Source organism: Lissotriton vulgaris, chromosome 1_1 (genome assembly GCF_964263255.1).
Source record: "Lissotriton vulgaris chromosome 1_1, aLisVul1.2, whole genome shotgun sequence".
Taxonomy (NCBI): Eukaryota; Metazoa; Chordata; class Amphibia; order Caudata; family Salamandridae; genus Lissotriton; species Lissotriton vulgaris.
The window spans coordinates 782,757,217-782,784,820 of NC_141685.1; the positions used below are offsets into that span (position 1 = coordinate 782,757,217).

At 39.7% G+C, this 27,604-nt stretch overlaps 1 protein-coding gene across 1 annotated transcript in view; it reads right to left on the reverse strand.

Annotated features, from left to right (window-relative positions):
• Positions 1–25,168, reverse strand: part of LOC147747821 (dimethylaniline monooxygenase [N-oxide-forming] 2-like) — a 192,122-nt gene extending 166,954 nt beyond the window's left edge. The window contains exons 1-2 of the mRNA XM_086956234.1: positions 25,032–25,168; positions 6,576–6,764 (exon numbers count right to left, since the gene is read on the reverse strand). Coding sequence (XP_086812360.1) covers positions 6,576–6,764; positions 25,032–25,163 — 321 coding nt within the window. The 5' untranslated portion in view covers positions 25,164–25,168. The remainder of the gene's footprint in view (positions 1–6,575; positions 6,765–25,031) is intronic.
• Positions 25,169–27,604: the final 2,436 nt, after the last annotated feature.

The following is a 27,604-nucleotide window of genomic DNA, read 5'->3' on the forward strand; positions in this document are numbered from 1 at the left end:
CCTCTGCAGTGCTCAGCGCAACACCCACCCAACGTCATGATGGATTTGCAAATCAACACTGGAGCACATAAAACACTGAACAATCTGCTCTAAGAGCATTGCATTATTAGTTTACTAAGTAAACAATACTGAACATCAACCTAAACACTCTATATTGAACAAACTTTCCATACCAGTCTGGTTCTCAGATCAACAGTCTTCTCTTTTTTGTCCCCTTCACCTCAACACTTTTAGTTTCATTTCTATGGTAACCTTGTTTGGAACACTGACTGCTTGCACTAGGTCAAAAGTTTGCAACACTTTCTGTGAGCAGCATACTAACTTGGAATTAAAAGCATATCCCATACTGCATAACTTTTTTTTCCAAAGCCAATCACACATGTAGGTACTTTTTTCTCAAACTCACTACCTAATTTTAGCTCCCTACATATCCAATCACATATTTTCTTTTTTTATTTTAAGTGCTGCCCTCCATTTTAATTGCCTAATTCAGCTACAGCCTTCTCATGTGTGCTACTGCAGTTTCCCTCAAAAATTGGGTTTCCCTAGTGTAGACATTACTTGGCTTTGCCAGAGAGTGTCAAAGTTGCTGCCTTTGGTTTAAAGCATTGTGGATTGCCAACATCTAAACCTCATGATTGTGCACTGAGGTGGGAACGACCTAGGCACAATGAATGGGGATGGACTGGAAATTCTGATAAACGATACCTTCAGTAAATTAATGGTACTTTCCCCACACACTGATATGGTGTTCTCAAACATTTGCCAAAGGCAGAGGTTGAGGTGGTCACACAAATTCTGTCCACAGATGGACAACCCCAGGAAACAAAACTGTTTCTGCATTCCTGAGAGACCACAACATGGCTCTATATACTACAACAACTTATGCTTTGATATGGGCGGTATATATAGAAATTATGTAGTTCATTTCACAGAGAAAGGCAACAGGTTTTTCCTCAACAACTTGAAAGACTGCGTCTTGTTTTGTATGTAGCTTCTATCTACATACCATAAACACAAAGGGTCTTTCAAAGCCAACGCTTTTCCAAAACACTTTTTTTTATTTCTTACTGGGATCCGCGGATCCATTGCGGATCCACAAACCAAAAGCACACATCCAATACAAAGCAACAAATTCGGTATTCAAGACGGATCTACTGCTCCGTTCGCAACAGAAACCATTTTTTGAAAACAGCAACATATTTAATACAGAGGGCAGGTATGTGGCTCTATAAATCTAAGTGGATGGATTACAGATTATGTGGATCTGTGTGTGGGTGGGTATATGTGTTACTATCTGTTTCAGGGCTTGTATGAGTGTGCCAGTGGCTGTATTACTGTCTATATGAGTGGCACTATGGGCTTGTTAGTGTGAGTGTCTTTTGTGCCTGTGAGTGGGTGTGTGAGGGTCTATGGGGTCTGTGAGTGGCTGTATGGGTCCGTGAGTAGGAATGAATTACAGTATCGCTCTCTGAGTGGGTGTGTGAGTGCCTGTGTCGGTGTGTGAGTGCCTGTGTGGGTGTGTGAGTACCAGTGTGGGTCTGTGAGAAGTTCTGTGTGTGTGTTTCTGAGAGGAACTGTGTTTTTTTTAAGTGGGTGGGTCTGTGAGTGGGTGACTGAGGAGCTGAGTGAGCGTGTCTGTGTATGAGTGTCTGTGAATGGGTATATGAGTGTCTATGGGTCTGTGAGTGTATGTGGGGGTCTATAAGTGGGTATATGTCTTTTTGAATGGGCCTGTGAGTAGGCACATGAGTGGCTGTGTAGATCTGTGAGTGGGTGTATGAGTGGGTCTGTGAGAGTGTCTGTGTGGGTATGTAAGTAGGTGTTTGAGAGCCCACATGGATCTGTGACGGGGTGTATGAATGGATGTATGAGTCTGTGAGTGGGTGGGTAAATGGCTGTATGAGTCTGCGAGAGGGTGTGTGAGTAGCTATTTGGGGGTGAGAGTGGTGCTATGGGTCTGCAAATAGGTGTGTGAGTGGCTGTGTGGGGTGTGTGACAGAATGTGTGAGTGCCTATGTCTGTCTGTGAGTGGGTCTGTGAGTGAATGGGTGGGTCTGTCAGTGGGTATCTGAGTGTCTGCATGGGGCTATGAGTGTCTGATCCACTTACACCATGATACCAAATAGATGTCCCTGTGGAACACGGCATTGTGCAGTTACACCAGGAGACCAATAGACGTCACTTTGATACATAGCATGGTGCAGTTACAGCAAGGGACCAATAGATGTTTCTGTAGGTACATGAAAACCATCACTGGGTTTGGGCTCTCCACAGTAAGGCCAAGCCACTGACAAATATAGAACAAAACAAATGCCAATACGGTTATCCCTACTTCTCTTCTTACTCTTTAATACATGCGAATTGTAACAACATGTACAGCCACACTTTGTTGGACAGAATAAATCTCTTTCTTTTTATTTTTCCATTTTAAATTCTTTGTTTGGTTAGTTTTCACCAAATTTATCTTTTCAACCTATATATTCAACACACAAAAATGTCCTTACATAATCATAAAATTACACCTTATACACATTCATATAAATTCTCGTGCTCATCACTGTTTCATCCATTCAACATTCACTCCCATACATACACAACTTCTGCACAAATTATTTACATTTACATTACAATTTACATTATTCACAAAATCACTATAGACAGATATTCTGATAGTTCACATAAATTTGGAGCAAATAATAAACGTGTTTATGATCTTATGGCTCAACAAATATGGTCTACGCATTTCAAACTTATGATCAATTGTAAGTTCTCTTCAGGACCGAAGCTCCAATGAAGGAAGCTTTTCTCTGATACCTCGACGTTGGACAATTTGCTTTTAGCAGTGAAAGGAGTTTGAACTCTTAGTTTTAAGCGAAGACCTTGTTTAGAGGCCTCTCGCCGTGTATAAAGTTTGGAAATTGCTGGCATTCAGTGGCAGCCGTGCATTAGCGAACCTGAGGCAGGAAAGGCTTTCGTCCGTTTCTCGTTTTGCCGCGAGATAGTCTAAACGTGGGCATTACCGGACCTAATATGTATGCACTACCATACCGGCAAAACGAGAAACGGACGAAAGCATTTCCTGCCTCTGGTTCGCTAATGCACGGCTGCACAGAGGACAGAATTGAAATGGCGTATATGCCATCGACCGAAGGCTCGATGATTGATTTTCAAGTGGAAGTAGATAGAGGAAAATGCTCTAGGCCCAAAGACTGTGGTTAGAATTTCCCAACTGGATAATGAAAATTTTCTGTATTTTCAACATGTAGAAGGTGGAAAACGCGTTCAAAGCAATACCCACATGGATAGAGCGAATTGTGTACCAAAAGGATCCAGATTAACCGCTTCGAATCGGTGCCCTGCAATACACGTTGGAACCGTATGGTGGAAAGAAAGCAATTTAACAATAGAATCGATGCCCATGCGCAGTATCACTGAAAGGAGGAGTCATCTTACTTTGTGGCTGGAAAAACTTCTTAGAAGAAAAACAACTTGCAAAAATTCAGACCCAACACTAGATGGCAGGAGTAAGCAAAGCACGTGTATCAACAGCACACATGCCTCGAACAATATATTTAACTAGCCTTGTGGCGGTCTGTCTCAAGAGAGCTGGGGTAGCCAGGGCCCTTTGCCCCAGGCCCCACACTGATTTGTGATACCTAGGCCCCACACTTATTGGTGGTACGTGTTAGTGTTACAAATGTACCTAATAAAAAGCAGAAAATGTTTTTTCCTCCATAATGCAGCTGAAGCTGCAATATCAGACGGCACCAAATACATAAAAATAAAATAATAAATAATTTCCATTTGTTATTTTATGTTTAGAAGATTTGTACAATGATCATTTCACCCAGAGGGTATCCTGGCAACTAAGAAGTGAGGGAGCTATCCTGACTGAGGTCTAATGGAACAGTCAGCTTTTCAGTTACTTGCATATTTTTCGGAGGGAGATGGATGTTCTAATGTGTAACAGGTGGTTGTTCCAGGGTTTGGGAGCCTGGAAAGAAAAGGAAAGACCTTCAACTCAGTGTCTTCGAGTGCATGGAATGTGGGTGAGCAGGAGGTTGGCAGAGCCTAGGTGTCTGTTTGGGGTGTGGAAGTTGATGCGGGTGCACAGGTATGAGGGCCTCGATTGTGTAGTGCTCTGTAGGTGAGGAGTTTCAAGAGGATGTGTTTGTTTATGTGGAGCCAGTGGAGTTATCTCAGGTGTTTGGATATGAGAGTGGTGAGTGGGAGGTTGAGAATGAGTTTCGCTGCTGTCATATGGATGACTTGGAGTCATTTGGTGACTTGCACAATGATTCTGACATACAGTGGTTAGGTGATCAGCGCTTGAATGTCACATCTTTGGGTGTTTAGTGGGAGCTAGCTGAGAGCTTTCTTCAGGAGTTTGAGAGTGTAGAAGCATGTGTAGGTGACCGTTTTGATCTGGTTAGATTTTCTTGTCTATCATGATCGCTACGTCTCTTGCTGAGTTGGATGGGGAGGGGGTTGGTTCAAGTTCTGAGGGCCTGCATGCTGAAAAGTAGAAGGAGGTGTCTTTTGCAAAACAGACCACTTTCGTCTTGCTGAAGTTAAGTTCAAACAAGCTAGTCATCATCTAGTTTGTGACTTCTGGCATGTAGGTGATGAACTTCAGTTGGGCCTTGGAATTGTTGTCAGAAAGGATGAGCTGGGTATCGTCTTCGTAGAATGCAATGTTGTGTCTATGGGATCGGACAATGCAGGTGAGCGGGCCGTGTAGATGATGAAGAAAGTGGGTTGAGCAAGGAGCCTTGAGGGAGTCCACAGATCAGGTTGGAGGCAGAGAACAAGTATGGGGCTAGGCTTATGGGTTGTATGTATTCCGAAAGAAAGGCACTGATCCAGCAGAGGGCAGATTTGCATATTCTGGTGTGGAGGCATTGGATGAGGATGGGGCATAAGACTATGTCGAAAGTGGGAAAGAGGGTGAGTAGGATTAGTGGCACTGTGCCTCCTTTGCCCATGATTAGATGCAGGTCATCAGTGGCGGCGACAAGGGCAGTCTAAGTGCTATAGTTCATTTTGAATCCTCATTGGGAGGGGTACAGGAGGTGGTTGGTGTCAAGGTGGTCAGCAAGTTGCATGTTGATAATTTTTTTCAAGACTTTAGCCAGGGATGGGAGGAGGGATTTGAGTGCACCAAGAGCTTTTTCAGGAGAGGCAGCATAGTGGGCTGTTTTTATGAGTCCAGGAAGTTGGCTGTCATGAGAGAGTCATTGAGGGTCATGTGCAGGTACCGCAGGTGGAGTTGAGTCCTTTTGTTAAACTAAAGGATCTCTTTTCTTAAGTAAAAGTAAGGCTGCCAGTACACATAGGTTACCAAGTCATAGGTTTATTGGAAAGATTACAAGATTACAAGTTATTTAATAGGAGACCTGCACCAGGAGCAGCATCCTCTCTACTCAGCCCACTGTGTCTATAAATATCCACTCTTTCAGTCACACACTAACGCCTTTCTTGAAGATGAAGTGCAGACATGGGTCCGAGGGAACTCTCGAGTGGATGAAACGCATCATGGTGGTGGTTTCCTGTGAGGTGAAGGTCAAAAAACATGTGTGTCTTTTCTTGAGTGTACTTCTCATTGGAATGGAGCAAGGGAAGCGCAAAGAGGTTCAGCTGGGGGTGAAGTTGTTGTATTTGGTGGTTATTTTGCTGCTCAAATAGTTTGAGAGCTTAGAGCTCAGTTTCTGTGACTGATTTATTGTTGGGAAGCTGGTGGAGGGGGATGTTGTTGGAGCTGTTTGTAATTATTTCAGTAATTGTGGAACGCTTTTGGTACTAAGTCATTGGTGGTAGATCCATAAGGTTGCTTTGAGTGGGTGTGCCTCCAATGGGGTTCCAACTGTTTGCAGTGGCGTTTTTAGAGTCAGAGATCTTGGGTGTACTAACCTGCCTTTAGCTTGTTTCATGCTCTGTGTACGGATCTGAGCAATCCCATGGTATCTGCGCAGAGGTGAAACAGTTGCTGGAGAACAAACTGGCATGGTAGGCGTGGTGTTGTGGGTATCGAAATATGAGTTCTGAAGTCCAGACTTCCATGGGAACCTTAATTCAGTTGCTTTGTGACGTTATGGTAAGTGTGGTTCTGTATTGATTGGGTAGGTGTAAAATCCAGCAGACTAGGGCATGGCCAGTGAGGATGGTTGTTTTTTCTATCATGATGTCAGTTTCCTCAATTATGAGCTGCAGAATGAGTGGATAACCAATAAGCGCTATGCAAAATATTTGATGATGCCGCAGCCCAGCGTTCTGACATGCCTACTTGTGGCAACATTGTGAACCACAGTCTGATGAATACAATTTTCAAAGTAGGTAGTGGAAAATGTGCTTAATTTGCTTAAAGCAATAGTGATCCAATCAGTGTAAAGGCCTCTTCTGAAAAAAATGGTTTATTTGTACATATATTTTGTATTACAATGAAATATGACCTCATAATTATGTAAACCAGATGAGACTTTAACACATTTACCGGTCAGATAAATATGTTCTAGCTTTCAACATAAAATATTGGAAGTGTCAGTTTTCTCAGGAAGAGTCCAGTGTGTACTCACCTTGAACTGGATGTGTTTGAGAAGGTCAAAATGCTTTGCATACATCCGGAAGTAATCCACCAGTTTGTGATTGGGCAGGAAGTTGGGGAAGCGTTCGGGCATAGGAAAATCGCTGAAACAGCTCATCTCCTTGGAGGTGTTGGTTACCAGAGATTTGTAGATGCTGGCCCGGCCATCTTCTACATGTTCCTGAATTTGATATTGAAATCATAAAGAGAAAGTATATAACAATGTAGCAAATAAGCTCTAGAAAACTAAGTTACTAGATACATTACAATATTGGAAACATGACCAACTACACATGAAAGCTCAGGAGCAGATGTCACCATCATTTCAAGTAAGGTTTCTTCTTTTCCAACTGTGTAAATCCTGCAGACCAGGGTTGCTGACACTGGTCTATGAAGGTAGGGTCCATGTCAGTAATTCTGGTCCACAAACTAAGTATGATGATTGCTAATGAGACATTATATTTAAATTAATTGAATATGGATATTCCAGAAGGTTGGGCATGAATTAATCCTTCATGGATCAACGCTTGCGATACCCACTACAACCGCAGGCAAATACGTTTCCCATCTCTTAATTCTCAGACGCTGAATTATGCCCAAATCTTTACATAACAGTGAATTTATTCAGATCTTAACACAGAATGAAGTCCTTTCAATCGTAACACTTTGTTTATCTCTTGTACAAAGTTAACACTGAGATGGTTTTTAAACTTCTCTATCCTATCACCTATCTCCCCTAGAACTGAACTACTTAAGCATTTAGATGCTTCCCTCAAAGGGCTAAAGGTGCGGACCCCGCTTTTCCCTATCCTGATGTCTGAGGATTGGTCTTTTTGGTAGCAGCTGAAGAGTCTTCTTAGTGCAGGGAAAGGGCCCTATCCCACCAGTAAGAACCTCAGGACCCACATTGCAACAGAAATCCAAGAAGTGCAACAAGAAGTAACCGAAGTTCAGAAAAAAGCCTTTCACAGCGTCTGGAAAGTCAACACGATGGGCAGAACTTTCATAAATAAACCTTGATGCAGAAAAACAATAAAAGGCAAGAGCACAAAGGGAACCCAAGGAATCCAACAAGCGAGTAAATCAAAGTTTATGCAAGGTGAACTCAATTTGGTCCCCTTATATAGGAACATTTAGGAAGTAGACCTGCAAACCAAAACAGAAAGTAGTAACACCTCGGGCCCATTTCCCCGGCGGGGAGACTGCGGCGGACGGAAAGACCGTCCGCCGCTTTTCCGACCGGTCACCGAGTTGACTGGGCAGAAAAGTGTTTGATATGGTGGCCTGGTGGCCTAACAGACACCGCCAGCCTTATTACCATGGGTGCGGTAACATGCCTTTCCGTGGCAGCAATTCCGCCAAGGAAAGGCATGAGGGAATAGACTGCGGGGGTCCGTTGCAGGCCCCCAGGGACTCTGAGGGGTGGGGGATGCACATGGGGGTACCTATGCTACCCCCCTGCAGTTCCATGCACAACCTGGCATGACATGAATGCAGAATGCGCCCGCCACTGTGGCAGGCGCATCCTATTTGCCCCCACAGGACCACCGCCCTTATGGCGGGCGGTCCTGTTTCCTGATAGGATGCCATCCTAATGACCCCCTAGAGTGGAATTCAGGATACAAGAAAATGTAGGCCTCAAAATGCAAGCAGTATTACAGAGGCACTGCAGCTGGAATCCGATGTTTTGTTACAGAAGCGCTGGCTCAGGATCCCACACCCACACCATAGAGGCTAGCGCATATGCTGTTCTTGGTCTCCAGTGTCAAGAGAGACCAAACAGAAGCATGACCTGAATCCAGCTGACACGTATGGGTTTCAAGTTTACTGGTATTTTGTATTTATTTATTTATTTTATTGTTCCACAGTAAAATAATCAAACAATACAGCTGATCACAGTAACACAAATTCATACATGGTCAACAAAAGTGCCCCAGATAATCAAACAAATCTTCTTTTTTTAGCACCCTTAACAGAAAATAAACTGAATTCTAAATTAAACAAATTATACATTTTGGCCCTCCATACCTCAAATGCCGGGTGAACAGTTTGAAGCCACTTGGAGGCAATGCACAATCGAGCAACTGTCATTGCGACAAAAATCAAATAGCGATGTTTATACAATAAAGTACCTTTATCAATTTCCGACCCCATCCCTAATAACATTATCGCTGGCGTAATCCTCAGCGGACTATCAATAATAATAGACATACATTTCTCTATGTCCATTATAAATCTAGACAGGTTACAGCAAATAAAGAAAACATGTAAACTATCTGCATTATCTTCCTGACAGCGGAAACATTTTCCATCATAAACTACCCCCACTTGAACATACAAGCAAGAGTATAATACAAATCAAACACGGTCTTAAAGAATTGTATTTTCAAATTAGCCGACATTAACACAACCCGAGATCTAGCAATAGCATCCTCGAAAGATAAGTTTTGCTCTCCTAAAACTTTAGACCATTTATCATTATGTTTCCCTAAATCATCTAAAGTATAAAATAGTATTAACTTATACAATAACCCTATTTTTTCCTGCCGCCTTATCGCCTCCACAACAAGGTTGGGTGCAAGCAAAGCTTTCTTGCGTGATAGATAATCCCGAATTTAAAGAAATTAAAAAAACTGAAGATTGGAAAGATTATGCATTCTCCCTAATTCTTCAAAAGACATAAGCCCCTCCTTTGCAAAAAAATCCCCCCAATATTATAATACCTCTATTCCTCCATACAAGTGCTATATCATCCCAAAAAATAGAAGGGAGAATCTTTTCAGCATTCATGGGTAAGTAATAAGATAATTTCTCTAATATACAAAGATTACGTATTCGTTTCCATACTTTAAGAGTACCTTTCAAAACTTTAAATCTTGTTCTCTTAAAATGACTTCCATCAATTTCTTTAAATAAACATTGACGAGCCTCAGATCTTAGCAAAATACCAAAATTCGAAAGGGCCTCTGCTGTATTAGACATTCCTTCCCCAGTCTATAGGATCCGCATTTTTAACAGAAAAGCATCCTCGAAAGATAAATTTTGCTCTCCTAAAACTTTAGACCATTTATCATTATGTTTCCCTAAATCATCTAATCTATAAAATAGTATTAACTTATACAATAACCCTATTTTTTCCTGCCGCCTTATCGCCTCCACGACAAGGTTGGGTGCAAGCAAAGCTTTCTTGTGCGATAGATAATCCCGAATTTGAAGAAATTAAAAAAACTGAAGATTGGAAAGATTATACATTCTCCCTAATTCATCAAAAGATATAAGCCTCTCCTTTGCAAAAAAATCCCCCAATATTATAATACCTCTATTCCTCCATACAAGTGCTATATCATCCCAAAAAATAGAAGGGAGAATCTTTTCAGCATTCATGGGTGAGTAATAAGATAATTTCTCTAATATACAAAGATTACGTATTCGTTTCCATACTTTAAGAGTACCTTTCAAAACTTTAAATCTTGTTCTCTTAAAATGACTTCCATCAATTTCTTTAAATTCAAGTCAAGTCAAGTCAATAAATTTATATAGCGCGCTACATACCCAGAGGGTCTTAAGGCGCTTGAAGAGGGGTGGGGAATTACTTGTCAAATATCCACGTTTTAAGTTGCTTTCTGAATGCTAGGTGGTTCTGAGTAAGGCGAAGGTGATTGGGAAGTGAGTTCCAGGTTTTAGCTGCCAGGTAGGAGAAGGATCTACCTCCCATGGTGGTTTTGTTGATGTGAGGTACAGTGGCAAGGGCTTGGTTGGAGGATCGTAGCTGGCGGGAGGGGGTGTAAAAGGACAGTCGTGTGTTGAGGCATTCGGGCCCGATTTCGTAGAGTGCTTTGTGTGCGTGGGTTAGGAGCCGGAAAGTAATCCTCTTATTGACGGGGAGCCAGTGGAGGTTTTTCAGGTGACCAGAGATGTGTTCTTTACGCGGGATGTTTAATATGAGCCTGGCTGAAGCGTTCTGGATGCGTTGGAGTTTTTTCTGGAGTTTTGCGGTGGTACCGGCGTAGAGGGTGTTTCCGTAGTCCAGTCGGCTCGTGACCAGAGCGTGGGTGACTGTTTTTCTAGTTTCGATGGGGATCCAGCGAAATGTTTTTTTGAGCATGCGAAGAATGTTGAAGCAAGATGAAGAAACGGCGTTGACTTGTCTGTTCATCGAGAGAGAGGAATCCAGGATGACGCCCAGGTTCCGTGCGTGGTCCGTCGGGATGGGTGCTTTTCCAAGGGCCTCTGGCCACCAAGAGTCATCCCAGGCGGAGGGGGAGGTGCCTAGGATGAGGACTTCTGTTTTGTCTGAGTTCAGTTTCAGACGGCTGTGCTTCATCCATTCGGCTACTTCTTTCATTCCTTCATGCAGGTTGGTTTTGGCAGTGTCAAAAATCGAAGGGGCCTCTGCTGTATTAGACATTCCTTCCCCAATCTATAGGATCCGCATTTTTAACAGAAAACATACATAAAAATATAAGGCAAAGTCCGGTATAGCAAGACCTCCTCTCTCCACTGGGAGGGTCATAAACCTGCTGGCTTGTCTTGGTTTACCAGGGGCCCATAAAAACCTTGTGCATAAAGATTGAAGATGTTGGAGCTGAGCATCTGTGATTGCCAAAGGAATTGATCTAAATATATATAGAGCCTTAGGTAAAATGTTCATTTTAATAATGTTACTTCTATCAATTAAAGTAAAGTGTGGCCGTGCCCATTTATCAAGCAAATCCTTAACACTCTTTATCAACTCATTCCAATTAACGTCAACCACCTCTACCATCGAGGTTCTGATTTTAATGCCTAGATAAGTCACTTCTTTTAATACTCTTATATCCTGCAAGCAGATGCTCTCTGAACAAAGCATTTGTGTTTTTGTCACATTAACTTTATAACCAGATACCTGGCCAAACAATATTGCTAATTGCTGAATCTCCTGAAGTGCAAGCATTGGATCTACTGATGTCACTGCAATGTCATCCGGATAAGCGAAAACAGAAAATGGGATGTCATTTACATAAAAAGGTTTGATACGAGGATTATTGCCCAACTGCTCAACAAAAGGATTAATATATAAAGCAAACAAAAGTGGAGAGCAGGGGCAACCTTGCCTGGTGCCTCTAGTAATTTTCACAACAGCTGATAATAACCACAAAGCAGTAATTCTACCAATCGGTTTGGTGTATAAAACCTGAAGGGCAGTCAAGAATCCCTGTCCAAAACCCATACCACGCATCAGTTGCCATAAATACCCCCACTCCACCAGATCGAAGGCTTTCTCCGCATCCAATAAAATTAATCCTAAATCTCGATTTTCCATAGGGGCAACATCAAACAGTGTAATCACTTTATTTACATGGGTAGTAGTCCCACAAGAGGATATAAACCTATGTTGGTTTACAGAAACTAAAGAACTAATAACCTTGGATAAGCGATTTGCCAATATCTTACAGTATATTTTACTGTCACAATTCAACAAAGAAATCGGACGGTATGATCCAACCAACTCCGGGTCTTTGCCCTTATTACAGAACACAAGTGTAGTGGCTTCAGCCCATGATTTAGGGGCATGGCCCTTCTGAGCAGCCAGAAAGGTATTCAGCCTTTCATCCTTTAGATGATAAAAAAAAGTTTGTAGATCTCTGTGGAGATTTTGTCAGGGCCAGCCGCTTTTCCAATTGCTGGATCATTAACTGTCACTTCTAATTCTGACATTGTAATTGGGCTATCCAATTTTTCTGCTTCTAAAGAGTCTAAAAATAATATTCCCTCCTCCAGGAATACACTATCAATGACCCCAGCCTTATCCTGTTGTGTATATAAGTTGGTATAGAACTGATGAAAGATAGATAAAATCTGCGGAGGGTCCTGACATGTTTGACCATTCTTATCTTGCATTGACTTTTTTAACCGAGATGACTCTTTCATACGTAAACATAAGGCCAGGCATCTGCCAACTGTTTCTCTAAATTCATGATTCTACTTTTTATAAACTAAATACTTTTTGACACTTTCCATATTCCACAAACCTTGGATTTTAGCCCTAGCATTTGTAACCAAATTTTCTAGCTCCATAATATTATTACATTGCTGCACGACCCCACTGGTTAAATTGCCCTCAGCTTCTCTCAGGGCATCATACAGCCCCTGTAACTCTGATCTGATTTTCCTTTGCTGATAAAATCCGAAATTAAAAACTTCACCATGAAAACAGGCTTTAAATGTATCCCAAATGATTGAGATATTAGTCGATGCCTGTTATTATCAAAAAAATCCTTCATCCAGCAACCCATATATTCTCTAAACTCATTGTTAAAACAAAGTTTTCGATCAAACGAAAAAGTCTTGGGTAACATCTTCCGACCCAATGCACTTAGTTCCAAAACAATTGGGGCATGGTCAGAAGAAATCCTAGGATATAATTGGAATGAAGCCCCAACCAAGGAAGTAGTGGATCCAAAAAATTATCTAAACAAACTAACTTTTTATGGGGGAAGGAATAGAATGTATAGCACGGGTCTTTAGGATTTAATCTTCCCCAAACATCAACTAATCCATGATCATTGATTAAATGATATAAGGCTTAAATACACGTGGTTTACGCCCTATATATCTTTGCGGGCCATCCAGCAATTCTTGGTTAGCCAGGTTAATGTTTATATCTCCACAAATAATCAAAGGTCGTCCCCAAGTAGCCAACTCTAGATTTAGTTCCTGCAAAGTTTCTGCCCCATCTAAGTTGGAGCCATAAATGGTGCAAACAGTAAATTTACTACCCCCAGACCACATTCAGCAATAGCCCAGTGCCCTAAATTATCAACCAGCAAGCGACCCATAGGCTGTATATTTGATTTGGCCAAAATAGCCACACCCCGAGTCATATGAGCTTGGTTAGAGGCCGTAAGCAATGTCGTTTGGGCCAAGGTATATGCGTCTCCTGAAGACACACTCGGTCTGGCTGAATAACTTGCAGTTCAGCAGCTACCCTCTTTCTCTTCGAAAAATCATTAAGACCAGAAACATTCAACGAACAAAATGTTATCCCTTTAGAAATCATAATGACAATATAACAATAACGCCCCCCATAAATACTGATTTCCAAATAGTGTAATATCTACACATACTTGTTTCCAATATGACCATATCAAGAGTTTTATTTTTGATAATATTCTGCAGAATACTTATTTGTGTGAATTTTTCCCAATTTTTACCCCACCAACAATCCCAACTCAACCCCCACCAATCCCCCTCAAAACCCTTCTTCTCCCCTTCCACCCACCATAACGAGGCTGTAGGACCGATGGTCCTATAGATGCAAGCTCCCGTAAACCTCCTGCCATCCCTGGTGGACCTTTCTCATCAAATATAATTATTTAAAGTTATATGAGAAGTAGAGAATAATGAATTAGGAAGACAAAAAATCATAATATGCTATCCAACATCCTAGAAATAAGGAAAAGAAAAACAAAATTTTCCAAATTAGCACATGCCTAAATTCATAAGTAAACATCAGAATCCACCTTACTAAATAGAGCTCAAACACTCTTTAGCATGCCCTATATTGGTGAAAAAACAAGTGTTCCCTTGAAAAATAATTTTTAGTTTTGCCGGAAACATTAAGTAAGCTTGTGCCCCCTTAACTTAAAATTGCACAATCAGCTGCCAAAGCTGCCAGCAGAGCTCAAAACTATGTTGACAATGATCCGGTCTTGCAAAAAATTCAACATCCCCCCAACTCGTTTTTTGTCAGGTCGTGCTAGCTGAAACACCTCCTTTCGTGCCAAAAAAATATTAAATGAAATTAGGAAGGCTCTTCGTTTAGAATCCCCTTGACCGGCTCTAAGACAAATATTAAAAGGAAACCTGTGAGCACGTTTGATTTCTCTGTCCCAATCCCACCTAGTCAGCTCAGGAAAAGCTTTTTTAAATAACTCTATAATAAATCTGCGTGGATCCTGCCCTTCTTTCCCTCCGGAATTTGTAGTTTCTCAGATTGTTCCGACGCGCTCTGTTTTCTAAGTCCGCCATCTTCCATTGAATATCCTCCCTGGTGGCCTGCAGCTGCTCAATGACACCCTTTTGCTGAATAAGTTCATCCTACTGGTTAGAAATACGGTTTTCAGCCTCGTTAAACCTGGCAATTAAATCACCATGAGATTTTGCAATGCGTCTCACTGAGTTCTGAGTTTACGACATAAATTTTGCACTCTTTGACTCTCTTCTCTAGTTTAATCATGATGGGACATAATCGACTGATAGATTTAATTGCTCCGCCGAGTGTGGTGTTTGTACAGTATCACCATGGTTGAAATTTGCATTCAGCTCCAACTTTTTCCGCACCGTATGAGGGTGATTCTCAGAACACTCCCCTGTCTCTTCTAAGAACATGCTGCTATGGTCGCTGCCATCTGCCATACTCACCTGCGTCGAATAATGTGTGGCCAAATCTTCACATGAAGACATAGACTGTTCAAAGAGAGAATAAAAATCCCCTGATTCGGGATCCGGTATTTGTAATTGCTCAGGGCCCTGAGGATTTATCGGGAAATTAGAAAAAGGAACACCCCCTGTAATACCAGCATCAATATCTGTCTTATCTCCCATTCCTCCAGCACAGGTCATAGCACCACCATCTGCAAGCTCCAAGAGGGGCTGAGACATATTAGAAGAATTAGGTACCATCTTGGGTTACCTTTGTGGACACATTGGGGTAAGGCATGGAAGCACTGCACAACATTACAAGAGGATTACCATAATGATAGATATATACACACACATATATGTGTGTGTGTATATATACACACACGCACACACATATATACACACACACAAATTTAAAAGAAATTGAAAACTTTTATATAAATTACAACTATTATTTTAATAGTTATACATTTTATATGTGTAAATAAACAGACAGATACATATACATATATGTGTGTTTGTTTAACTGAGTATATATATATATATTTTTCATATTACCTAAATATATTTAATTTACATTATATTACTGTTACACATTTCTGTATTTAATGTTTACTATGTTTAACTATATATATTTTACAAAACAATATTTTGTATATTTTTTCGATATTAGTGTGCAACAATATTTGTTTTCAATATTTTTTGTCATTTACATTATAAGTATAGGAAAATGATATTTTTGTGCTCAATATTTTTGACACAATATTTTGGATTTCGATATATTGTCAGTGAACCTCAGGATGCTACAGTGGATATTGCTACTTTCAGAACACAAATAAAGGTTCATTCACAATACAAGAACGTTTAAGAAAATATCTAGCCACATTACAGTATACTATGCTATGCAGAGCATGTGGAAAGAGATGAGATTCAGGAGGACACTGAGTGGGAGATTTTTTAGCAGTATCACAAGGATGCTTCCATTTAAACAACAATGGTGAATCTTTCAAATGTGGCACAACTAAAATACATTAATAAACATACGTCTAAACATCTGTTTTATATAGCTTTGAGCACATATTCAATCAGTTACGACCAATATTTAACATCAAACTTTTGCTCTACATTCTGTCTTCATTTGTGGGAGATCTTCCCCTTGAAATCTGTTAGTATTCTGTCAGCATTACCTCTTCCAATGCCCACTTTTTCCACAGAAGTGACAAGCTGTGTTCTTTTTTATCATCTCAACATTCATGCAATTATTATTCCTCATTCCTCTTCCACCACTTTGTTGCATCACTCCATTTTCCATCCTTACTCCTTGCATTTGATGTATCCCATTCATACTAAACTGATCAAAATTCATATTTAAGCCCATTTAATTTGAGAACCTTTTTTCACATTTTTTCATTTGAGCAATCATCAGCTTCTGTTTAAGCTTTTTTCTTTTTCGCAACAAACTAATCACTATTATATGTTTCCAACCTCAAGATCTCGTTTATGGTTTTTCACTGCCAAGACAATTCACGTTGTTGAATGGGATTGATACTATCTGAAATCAAACCTGATAGGAAAGCAGCTCAGAATACACTAGCCTTATCTTTGTCAGAATTTTTGACTCCTCTGTGTTTCTTAAAGACCTGCATGAGTCTATCATAATAAGCATGCAATGACTCTTCGTTCCTGTAAGGTGCTCAAAATCTTTTAACCAATCTATATCCTTTTCTGGAACTTGTTTTTCAAATATTTTGTCACAGCCTGATATTTGTTCATTACTTTTGCAGCCGGAGCATTATTTGGAAATATTCTAACTGGTTCTTGCGCCGGCTTTATCACTGGAAATTACAATCAATGAATTCAAATCAGTCCATAGTACTTGTGAAATATGTGTCAATTTGTGTACTCCCTTGTACCTTTTTCCTGGTGCCGCTCGCAATTTTAGAAAATGATGAGTAAAAGCTAACAAATCAGATCACCACCATTGTAAATGCACCAAATTCTCTCCATGAACTTCTCTTTTTTATACATTTTTATTGAAGCCAGAAATTTTTAACATAAACATAAAATCAATGCATCATTAAACCATATAAAATATCTACCTTAGGGCAATTACACAAAGAATTAATAATACATTAGTAATACACACAGCGAGAATCAATAGATGCATTTACACAATAATAAAGTCCAAGACCACAACCCTACCTACTTAAACATCATAAAAACAGTCTCCCAACCCTGTTTTAATCACCCCATATCTTGTTGAATTTCTTAGTACCTCCCACCCATAATGCAAAAATACGTTCACTTTGCTTAATTATTTCCATCTTATGACCCCATTCCAAAACCGAGGGAATCAAATCAGTTCGCCATTTTTGCAATAGGAGCGACCTAGCTACTGCCATTGCTATATATAAGAATTTTATCATTGGATCCATAAAAGGAAGATCCGGATCGAACCCAAAAAGAATGAATTTGTCATTCACAGCCAATTGGATGTGACATTCATACTCCAAATAGCTAAATAGATCTACCCAAAACTTATAAATTTTGGGACAACTCAACATAATATGAGACCAATCAGCTAATGGATAATTCATACAGTGAAAGCATAGAGAAGATTGGTTGTGATACATTTCTGATAGAGAGGGGGGAGTTCAATACAATAACCGTTTGCTAAAAAACAACATCCTTCGCCAATTCGCCCCTCTCAATCTGCTGAAGTTGAGTTTATTATTAGTTGACCAAATATGAGATGACATCTCTATATTTTCATGATCCGACAATTTTTAATAGCCTTTGGCTCAAGTTCCACTCCCTTGACTAAGGCTAGGTATTTCTTCCAGGCGCCTGGTTTTTTATCCGATGCCCTCACTAGAAGCATCGACCAACTGGCTCCGTTCAACCAAATGAGAAACATCTATTTCTGTAAAATATCTGTTCAGTGTGCTATATGAATTTAGTAAAATAAAATCATTGAAAAGCAATTGCGACATTTCAGCTACATTGACCCATTTTCCATTTCTCAAGAAATCCATAACTTTAACAAATACGTCCGCTGTCCATTTTGATGCAAGATATAATGATTGTTTAACCCCAGCCAGAGGCAGGATCCCTTCTAACAATGTAGCTGAGTTAATTACAGGAATAGAATACCTTTTGAACAAAGCCTGTCGTTTTTTAAAAAAACAGTGAAAGCACTTATCACGAACAAGTTTTGGGGATCTAAAAATCAACAAAGGGGAATGAATTTGACTGTCTTTACACATTAAATTCATAAAACTATTGCAAAAAAAGTTTCGTTGCGGTAAAATTTTTAATCTAGATAGATATTGTGCAAAATACGCATGATAGTAATCCCTAAGATTTGGAAGAGCTAACCCTCCCTGATCCAAATCTTCATGCAAAGTGCTGAGTGCTATACGGGGTGTTTTTGCTGCCCAAAGGAAGGCTGTAAACATATACTCTACCAGAGTAAAAAAGGAACCTGATAAAGTGAATGCAATAGTTGAAAAAAGGAAATTAAATAACGGAAGAACAGACATTTTAATTAAGGCCACTCGCCCCAAAATAGAAAGGGGGAGCAAGCTCCACCAAGAAAACAAGCCCTGAACTTTCCCAAGAAGAGGAACAAAATTCAAAGGATATAAATCGTTAACAGATTCAGTCAAAAATACCCCAAGGTATCTCTATGGATTAGTATTGACAGAGGTATGAATATCAGGGTGCAGATCTAAAGCTATCCTCCCACATTGCAAAACTTCGGTCTTCCCTTTATTGATGCGATAGCCACCTAAGGCCTCAAAGTCTTCAAAAAGCTGGAAGACTTTGGCTTGGACCTCAATTTTTGGTTTAATTATGAGCATGATGTCATCTGCATACAATTTCAATTTTGGAAATGATGGAATTGGGGGACAAATATCAGCACAGTTCCTAATTGCTATCGCCAAGGGCTCGATGAAAAAGCCAAATAGAACTGGCGATAAAGGGCACCTTTGCCTTGTGCCTCGTTTAATTTTCAACGTCCCTGCCACAGCCGTATTATTAACTACATTGGCTACAGCATCAGCATAAAGATTACGGATCAAGGATATAATCTGCAATGGAATACCGAAATGCTGCAAGATTGTAAACAATGTCTCCCATACCACGAGGTCAAAAGCCTTCTCGGCATCTAATAATAAAACTAAAGCTGGTATTCTCTGTGTGTCAAAATAATCCAGAGCCTCTGTCAAAAAGTGAGTGCCTGCCAGTGATAAAACCATTTTGATCCGAGTGGATTAATTTTGCCGCATACTGATTAAACCTGAGTGATGGAAGTTTGGTGACGATTTTATAGTCAGAATTAAGCAGCGTTATTGGACGATAGGAATTAGGAACCCTACTTTTCTTGCCCTTCTTCAAAAAGCTCACCATGATCCCCTGTCTAAAGAATTTTGGAACTACCCCTCCTTCTAACATAGAATTTATCAATTGAAGAAAAAAATATGAAAATGAGCCAAAAAAGACCTTATAAAATTCAGATGGAAGCCCATCCGGGCCACAGGCCTTACCATTAGGTAAATTCTTGACAACATCCTCCAACTCTTTCATAGAAAAGGGATTGACCATAGATAATTTCTCTATTTCCGAGAGTATTGAATGTCTCTTGAAGGAAACTCCAAAACAGTTTCTGTCCCTTCTGAATCATTCACCACACCCTCGTATTACTTTCTGTTCATTTTAATTTCTTTATACTTTTTGTTTGATTTTCCCATTGTTTTTGATATTTCTTTAAACTACTATAAGCCTTAGTTTTCTCAATAAAATCTTAAATGTGAGATTTCAGAGTTGTTAATCCCATTTCTCTAATCTCATCATAGGTTAAACTCGTTTTGCAATTTTATTTCGCATTTTTTATTCTACTGATATCAACATCTAATTTATCAGCTAATTTTTCTAATTCATCATGTGCATCATTTGCACATCTAGCTTTTCCTGTAATCAACTATCTCATTTGATCTGAATTATAAAACAAAAGCCTATTCAAATCAATGTTGTTCAGTAACATTTCATTAAATTCAATTTTTAAAATACCAATATTAATTTATTTGGTAGCCCTTTCTACTAGACTGTTCATATAGGTGTAGTAGAATTGTATTTCAGATTGCACTTCTCGACTTATATTGGGTACTGCTGTCATCATTCTCTCAACTTGTGTACCTAGTTCAAATACGGTAAGGGCTTACACAGTAGTACTAACTCCCCAAGCACCAAGGTCTACTCTTGAGACAATATCATCAGTTCTCGTTGTTTTGGCTGTTTATGGGGGTGTTCTCAATTACAAAAGCTCATTTATAAATGTATCATCCTCATCAGAAACATCTGTAATCTTCACATATAACGGAAGTGTTACTGGTGGGAAAAGAAACAACGACCTGGGGAAACAATTGGTGGCCAGAGACTCTCGGCCAACCTCCCGAATGTAGAGACCACGTAAGAAACTTGGGAGTCTGGATGGACACCGAGCTGTCTTTCACTCTCCATAGCAAAAGGGTAGCAGCTACCTGTTTTGGTATCTTACTCAACCTTAGACCCATCCTTAAGTTCTTTGACCACCAAACCCGCCAAATTGTGGTGCAGTCAGCAATCCTGTCAAGACTAGACTACGCCAGCTCTCTCTAGTTAGGGGCAAATGTAGCAGAGAAAGTGAGGCTCCAGCGAGTCCAGAACGCTGCAGCGAGAGCGCTAACTGGTCTCCCACGCTACAAGTCAGTGTCTACTGTCCTTTTGAAACTTCATTGGCTTCCTGTTGAAAAAAGGATCCATTACAAAACCCTTTGTTTAGCGTTCAAAATCCTTAAAACTGCCTCTCCCCCATGCTAAGTTCCCTCCTCACATCGTACGTTCCCCGACGTACGCTGCGTTCAGAAAGACATATCCTGGCAGTAGTACCCCGCTTCAAACTGGCAAGAATGGGTGGTAGGTCATTTAGACACCTCGCCGCATGACTTTGGAATGGACTCCCTATCCATATTCGAAAAATTGAAGAACTTCTACCTTTCAGGAAAGCGATAAAAACCCACCTTTTCTGCTAATGCACAACCACCTTACTGTGACAGAACTAACACTCTTTACTGACACACTTCTTACAGCAAGCGCCGGGACGCCCCTTAGCTGGGGCAGCTGTGCGCGGTACAAGTTCATTTAACATTAACATTAACATATTTTTTCCTTTTATTTTTCTCATCACCCTCTTTAACTATAGCAGGAAATGTCTTTTTCACACATTCCATCATATCCTCCCACCAACTTTTATCCTGCTGATTCATTTTTCTCTCAAGCTAGAGTTTAAATGAGCTATTTACCTACTTGGTCGTCCTCTTTCTCCCTTTTTGAACAGTCATGTAATCCAATTTATTAAGAGCTTCAAACTGTGTAAGTCTGAGTATCTATTTCATGAAATAGTTTGTCTCAAGAAATCTAGCTTTCTAGCTTCAAAGTTACCTTCTAATGAAAATTGTAAAACGTCATCATTGTGCAGTATATTTATTCACTTCTGAAATCCAGTTACATATATAGTACGCAACCTCTTTCTTCATTTTGTAGCTGGCTTTCCCTCTGCTAGTAATTTCTGACCCTTCCTAGGTACTACAGTAACCTTAGGCTTTACTAACAAACTTCCCATCATTTTCTCTAAAAAATAACCTCAAAACAAGTTTAAAATTACGATAAAACATCCTGGCGAACTATAACCAATCATAGGGCAGCTCTGCCAAAGGTCAACCTATCACAACGCGCCTTTGTCAGCAACCAACCAATCAGAGCACAGTTTTGTGGTAACGTCTCACCACTCCCAGTGTGACTCCCTGGCTGACAACCAGTCATGTTTCAATTCTGCCTCTTTTTTATTCTGTGCAGATTTTACACCCTAAAGAACTGTGCAACAGAAGATAAAAAGCATTAAGCGGCCATAGTTACGACTAATGGAAATTCACACACGTAAGTCCTGATGCCATAACAGTAACAAGAACTTAGTGATACAATGCCCCACATTAAGATTAGACACATTATGTGTTCTTTATCTCTGCAGAACAATTCAAACGTCATTCAAGAGCTCCAATCAACCAGACAATATCTGTACTCAAATTTTAAGACGGTAACAATGTGTACTAATGATCTACACCACTTAATTGGAAATGGTGAAGGTCCCACACTGAATTGTGTTCCCTATTGTTTTCACATAGGTACCCAGTTAATAGCCCTGAAGAAAAGCCCGACGAATAGGAAAACGGGCTTGGAAACGCGTCAGAAAATATCTGTACACAAATTTTAAGAAGGTAACCAGTTAATAGCCCTGAAGAAAAGCCCGACGAATAGGAAAACGGGCTTGGAAACGCGTCGGCTTGGCTTGTTCGGCTTGTTTACGAACACTTAACTCGCAAAGGGCAACAAATAGAACGGTGTATACCTACTGGTGTACACAGTCAACAAAATAACGCATTTAAAAAGAAGCATGCCCTTGCGAGGCCAGTCCTCTATTAGATAAAAATAAACCAGTGTAGGTCTGGTGTCAAATTAGTCACTAGGGTACAACTTAGAATAGGTTTGTAGAAAGTGTAATGTAGAAAGCGTAATGTGAAGTGTTAAATGTATAATTGTATTTCAATTGTTCTTTGGTGTAAAAAGTGTATATATAATTGTATCTAGTGAATCATTGTTTTTGTATGGCAACATGTAAACCTCTGACAACCTCAAAAGTATATAAAGTGATATAACTTGCGTACAACATAAATATTCATTAATACCCAAGGATTAATTCTTAAGGGTGTAAAATTTGCTCAGAATAAAAAAGCGGCAGAATTGAAACATGACCGGGTTCCCTTATTTATAAACATTGCTACGTTGTCCTACTCGGCCCCACAAAGGACACAACCCCACTCTTTCTATAATAATGACAACCAATCATAGCACAACTTCTCCATGAACTAAATAAACCCTTGTCTGTTTACCCTATATAGGAAGCAAAAAGTCAATAAATCAAGTAAAATAATGCAATTGCAAACCATGTAACATCAGAAACAAGGAAAACAAAAGTCAAGAACAATTACTGAAAAAGGATCACAGAGCTTTTTCTATTAGTACCATTCACACTGGGCAGACTTCCATCCAGCAGCAGTCTACCCCAACCAGCACACTCACTCCTGTTCACTCAGGAACAAGATACCCCAACTCTAGTTAGACACATACCCTGAAAAGCAAACTTGTTAATTCCGAATTCCTATCAATGTGCATGTGGCGCCTCGCATTACACAGCAGAATTACATTCAAGTAAAACCAATGTGTATCGAGATATTGGATTGTGATATATCTTATAACCAAACCAATAGTAGAACTGGAAAAGGATTTTCATATATGAATAGTACATCAACAAAACAGTGATCATTCCACCAAGTGAACCCAAAATTTGTATTGCATAGGCAAAAAACTGACACAGACAAAAGACAATCCATTTTATCAACGCATACTTGAGTGCACGCCCACAAAGTCAATTCACCCTATTCACACTTACAGTCCAAATTGTTCAGGAACGCTCAACTAGTCATTTCTCAGGAGTCTCCAGCATCGGATGTTTTGCCAGAGTTCCAGAAAAACTCCTTTAACCCTTGGACTTGGCATTAAGGGCTGGGAAACCTTTTGGTATGCCCATGAAAGAGGAGGTGCGGTTACACAGCCATGCTGTGCTATTAATTTTCAGGTAGAATAAACCCCAAAATCTGATGCAACCTAAAATTTAGATCAACCCAAATGCCCTCTGGCAGTTCCACTTCAACACCCTTGATCTTGTGATAAGAGTCACCACCCTCCTCAACATCAAGCCCAACAATAAGATCAGCATATTAAAAATTAACTGACACCAGTAAAAGTTCTAGTACAGATAAAGGTTAATGGGTTTTATCACAAAATTCCACAAACAGGAGGTACAAAATAAAAGTGAAATCTTTGCCATAAAGGCTCAACTATATAATCAGAATTCACAATAATTCGAAGTCCTGAATGAACGAGAAAATCATAGGAGAAATTCTAGCATTGGAACAAATCTTTTTGTCTCCGAACAAATGGACAAAGTCTCTGGAGGAAAAAAGTAAACTCTCTGGCTCATCCCCAAAACCTGAGGGTTTTAATACACATTTCTGACACTGATAATCAGCAAAAACTGCAAACTCACAGTGGTGTGACTAGTGATAACACATCTCAGACAAATCAGAAACTGACACAAAGCCTATAGCACTAACACATTTTTGCATAAGATAAAATGAAACATTTTATTAGACAATGACCCATACGCCTGTGTTTTTTACCAGGCCCACATCAGGATGCTACAGTGAATTGACTCTGAGATTGCTACTTTCAGGAAAATGAAGAAAGTTTTATTCCCAGTACATTCACGTTTAGGAAAATAAAGAATTAAGCCAAAGTATCCTGTGCTCTCAGAAGACTGCAGAGACTGTTGGGAGAGATGGCATTCAAGAGAACATTGATTGGGAGGGGGAATGAGCAATAGCAGTTTGAACAGTACCTCAAGGCAGCATCCATTTTAATAAAAATGGTGAACTCGTAAAATGTCGCACAACTAAAATACAATAATAAAAATACTTCTAAATGTCCGTTATATATCATTGTAAACACAATATTATCAATTCATCAGTTACAACTAAAACTAATCATTTCATTTATTATTATTTAAAATTAATGGTCCCCCAAAATTGCACTTTTAAAAAACCCTCTTGTTGCTAGGGCACACTAAATGTAAGTCCACCACCTTCAAGGCAATGTCGGATACTGCCAATTTATGAGAGCAACGAGAGGTCACACAAAGTGCATTATCAAACTCCTGACAGTGACTCAATGTGACTTGGTTACAGCATGTGACAAACCTTTCACTTTCTGCAGTTTATCCTGTGTACATTATATAATAATGTAGCTACCAGTAGGAGAAATGTAAATGTTTCTGCATGTGGCATTCATGTCCTGGTGATAAATGAAATACCTGACTCTTGTGACTTACCATGAATTTCCAGAGCCCTCCAATGTCATCACCTCGCTCAAAACAGGTGGGCTCCAGCCCCTCATCCAGACAACACTTTAAAGATGCGAGACCGCTGACCCCAGCTCCAATCACTGCGACGGTCTTCACCATGGTCCAGGCTGCTGAATTACAAATCGCACAGTCTTAGGAAACATTCAGTCTCTATCACACAACAGTAGCAATGTAATGATCGGCCTGAAGACAGCCTGTATATATCTCAAAGGCTAAATAAAATAAGGTGTCAGCTATTTCCCTGGCCACCTGTTAATTTGTGGATATTTTCTGCTATTTTTCCAACCTCTGTCTAGATAGTAGAAATTATTTACTATTTGGTCTGCAGCCTTAAAAATAGCAGAGAGACTTCTCCATTTACTGGCTAAATATTCAAGATTCTGCACTGTTTGTCGAGCAGCCATGAAAATAGCAGAACAACTTCACTATTTACCCAGCCACTGGCTAAATAGGAGAGATTCTGCACGGTTTGGATGACAGCTGTTCAAATAGCATTAAAACATCGCTATTTACCTGCCCACTCACTAAATAGTAGAAATTCTGTACTATGTGGTTGAAACCATGCAAATAACAAGGATTTACATGCCCACTGGCTAAATAGCAGAGGTTATGTACTATTTGGCCTGCAGTCAAGCAAACAAAAGATCTTCAACTCATTGCACAGCTGCTGGCAAAAAGCAGACATGTATAATTAGGCCAGCAGCCATGTAAATAGCAAATAAACCTAATTATTTACATGGCGGCTGGTAAAATACCAGAAATTTTACATTATTTGAACAGTAGCCTGGCAAGTAGCAAATACATTTTCAATATTTACCAGGCATCTAGCTAAATAGCAGAAATTATGTACTATGTTGACAGTGGCCTTGCACATACTTTGAAAAGAAACATCATTATTTACCTGGAGGCTGGTTAAATAGTAGAGTGTGCGCACAACTTGGGCAATAGCCATGCAAATATCAGAGGAACATCTCTATTTACTCAGTTGCTGTCTAAACAGCTTAAACTCTGTTTTATTATACCTTGCGCAAATTTCAACAGGTACTTACAGGTAGAACTACAAATTAAGAGTGAAAACAATTGGTATCCATCTCCTTATGAAAGTAAGGGTCCTGCTGTATTATTTTATTTGCAAAAAGTGGTAGCGTGTTCCACATGTTTTACAAATGGAACATTATTTTGCAAACCAACATATGTACTTTTTGGACGGTTCACAAAATACTCAATTGCAGGGAGTTGCTGAACAGCATGCTTCATTAATATTCATTCATAATATTCATTAAGCAGGTGTCAATATGCGACGCTCATACATTCCAAAATGTATACTTTTTTTTCTCCCCAAAGCAGCCCGTATTCCTCTAAGAAACCAGTGCTGATTTAAAAAAAATAAAAGTGTTCAGTTGTGAATAAATTCTCCCCCCTGAGGCTGCCAAAATGATTAGACTGGGAAAAGAACCTTAAGGAGATCTCTTCTCATTTGCAAATTAGTTATATTATATATATATATATATATATATATATATATATATATATATATATATAGATATATATATATATATATCTATATATATATATATATATATATATATATATATACATACATACATACATACATATTCACATACAAGCATACACCCTTGCCACCCCAAACCCACCCTAAACCTTAAAAATCCCTTGTCACCCAAAAACTAATACCCACCCTAAAGCCTAAAAATATCCCTCGGCACCCCATAACCATTACCCAAATACCCATACCACCCTGAACCCTAAAATACCCTTGCCACCCAAAAACCCATACCTACCCTAAACTCTAAAATTATCCTTGCCACGTACTCCAAACCATAAAAATGACCTTACCACCAAACACCCAAACCCATCCTAAAACCCAAAAAGTTCCCTTACCATCCAAAAACCTATACCCACCCTAAACCGCAAAAATCCCCTTGCTGCCCAAAAACCCATACCCACCCTAAACCCCCAAAAATCCATACCCGCCCTAAACCCTAAAATCCCCTTTGCCACTCAAAAACCGTACCCACACTAAACCTTAAAAATTCCCTTGCTGCCCAAAGACCTAAGCCCACTTTAAACCCTATTAATTCCCTTATCACCGCAAACCCCATACTCACCCTAAACCCTAAAAAACCCTTCGAACCCCAAAACCCGTACCCACACTAAACCCTAAAAAAACCTTTGCCACACAAAAACTAAACCCCCCCTAAATGCACCCTTGCCACATAAAATTCCAAACCCAAACAAAAAAATCCCTACCACCTACAAACCCAAACTCTAGAAATTCCCTTATCACCCAAAACCCCAAACCCACCCTAAACCTTAAAATGTCTTATAACTCAAAGACACTTATACTCCTACCCACCCTAAACCCTAAAAAACCTTTCCCCAATATATCTATCTATATATATTACCTGCTGGGGATAGCGATACTAGTTATAGTTAGGACCAAGTTTCCATAGGTAAAACATTTTTTGTGTTGCCAATAACTTTGGCACCGCTAGACGAATCTGCACATAATTTTCAAA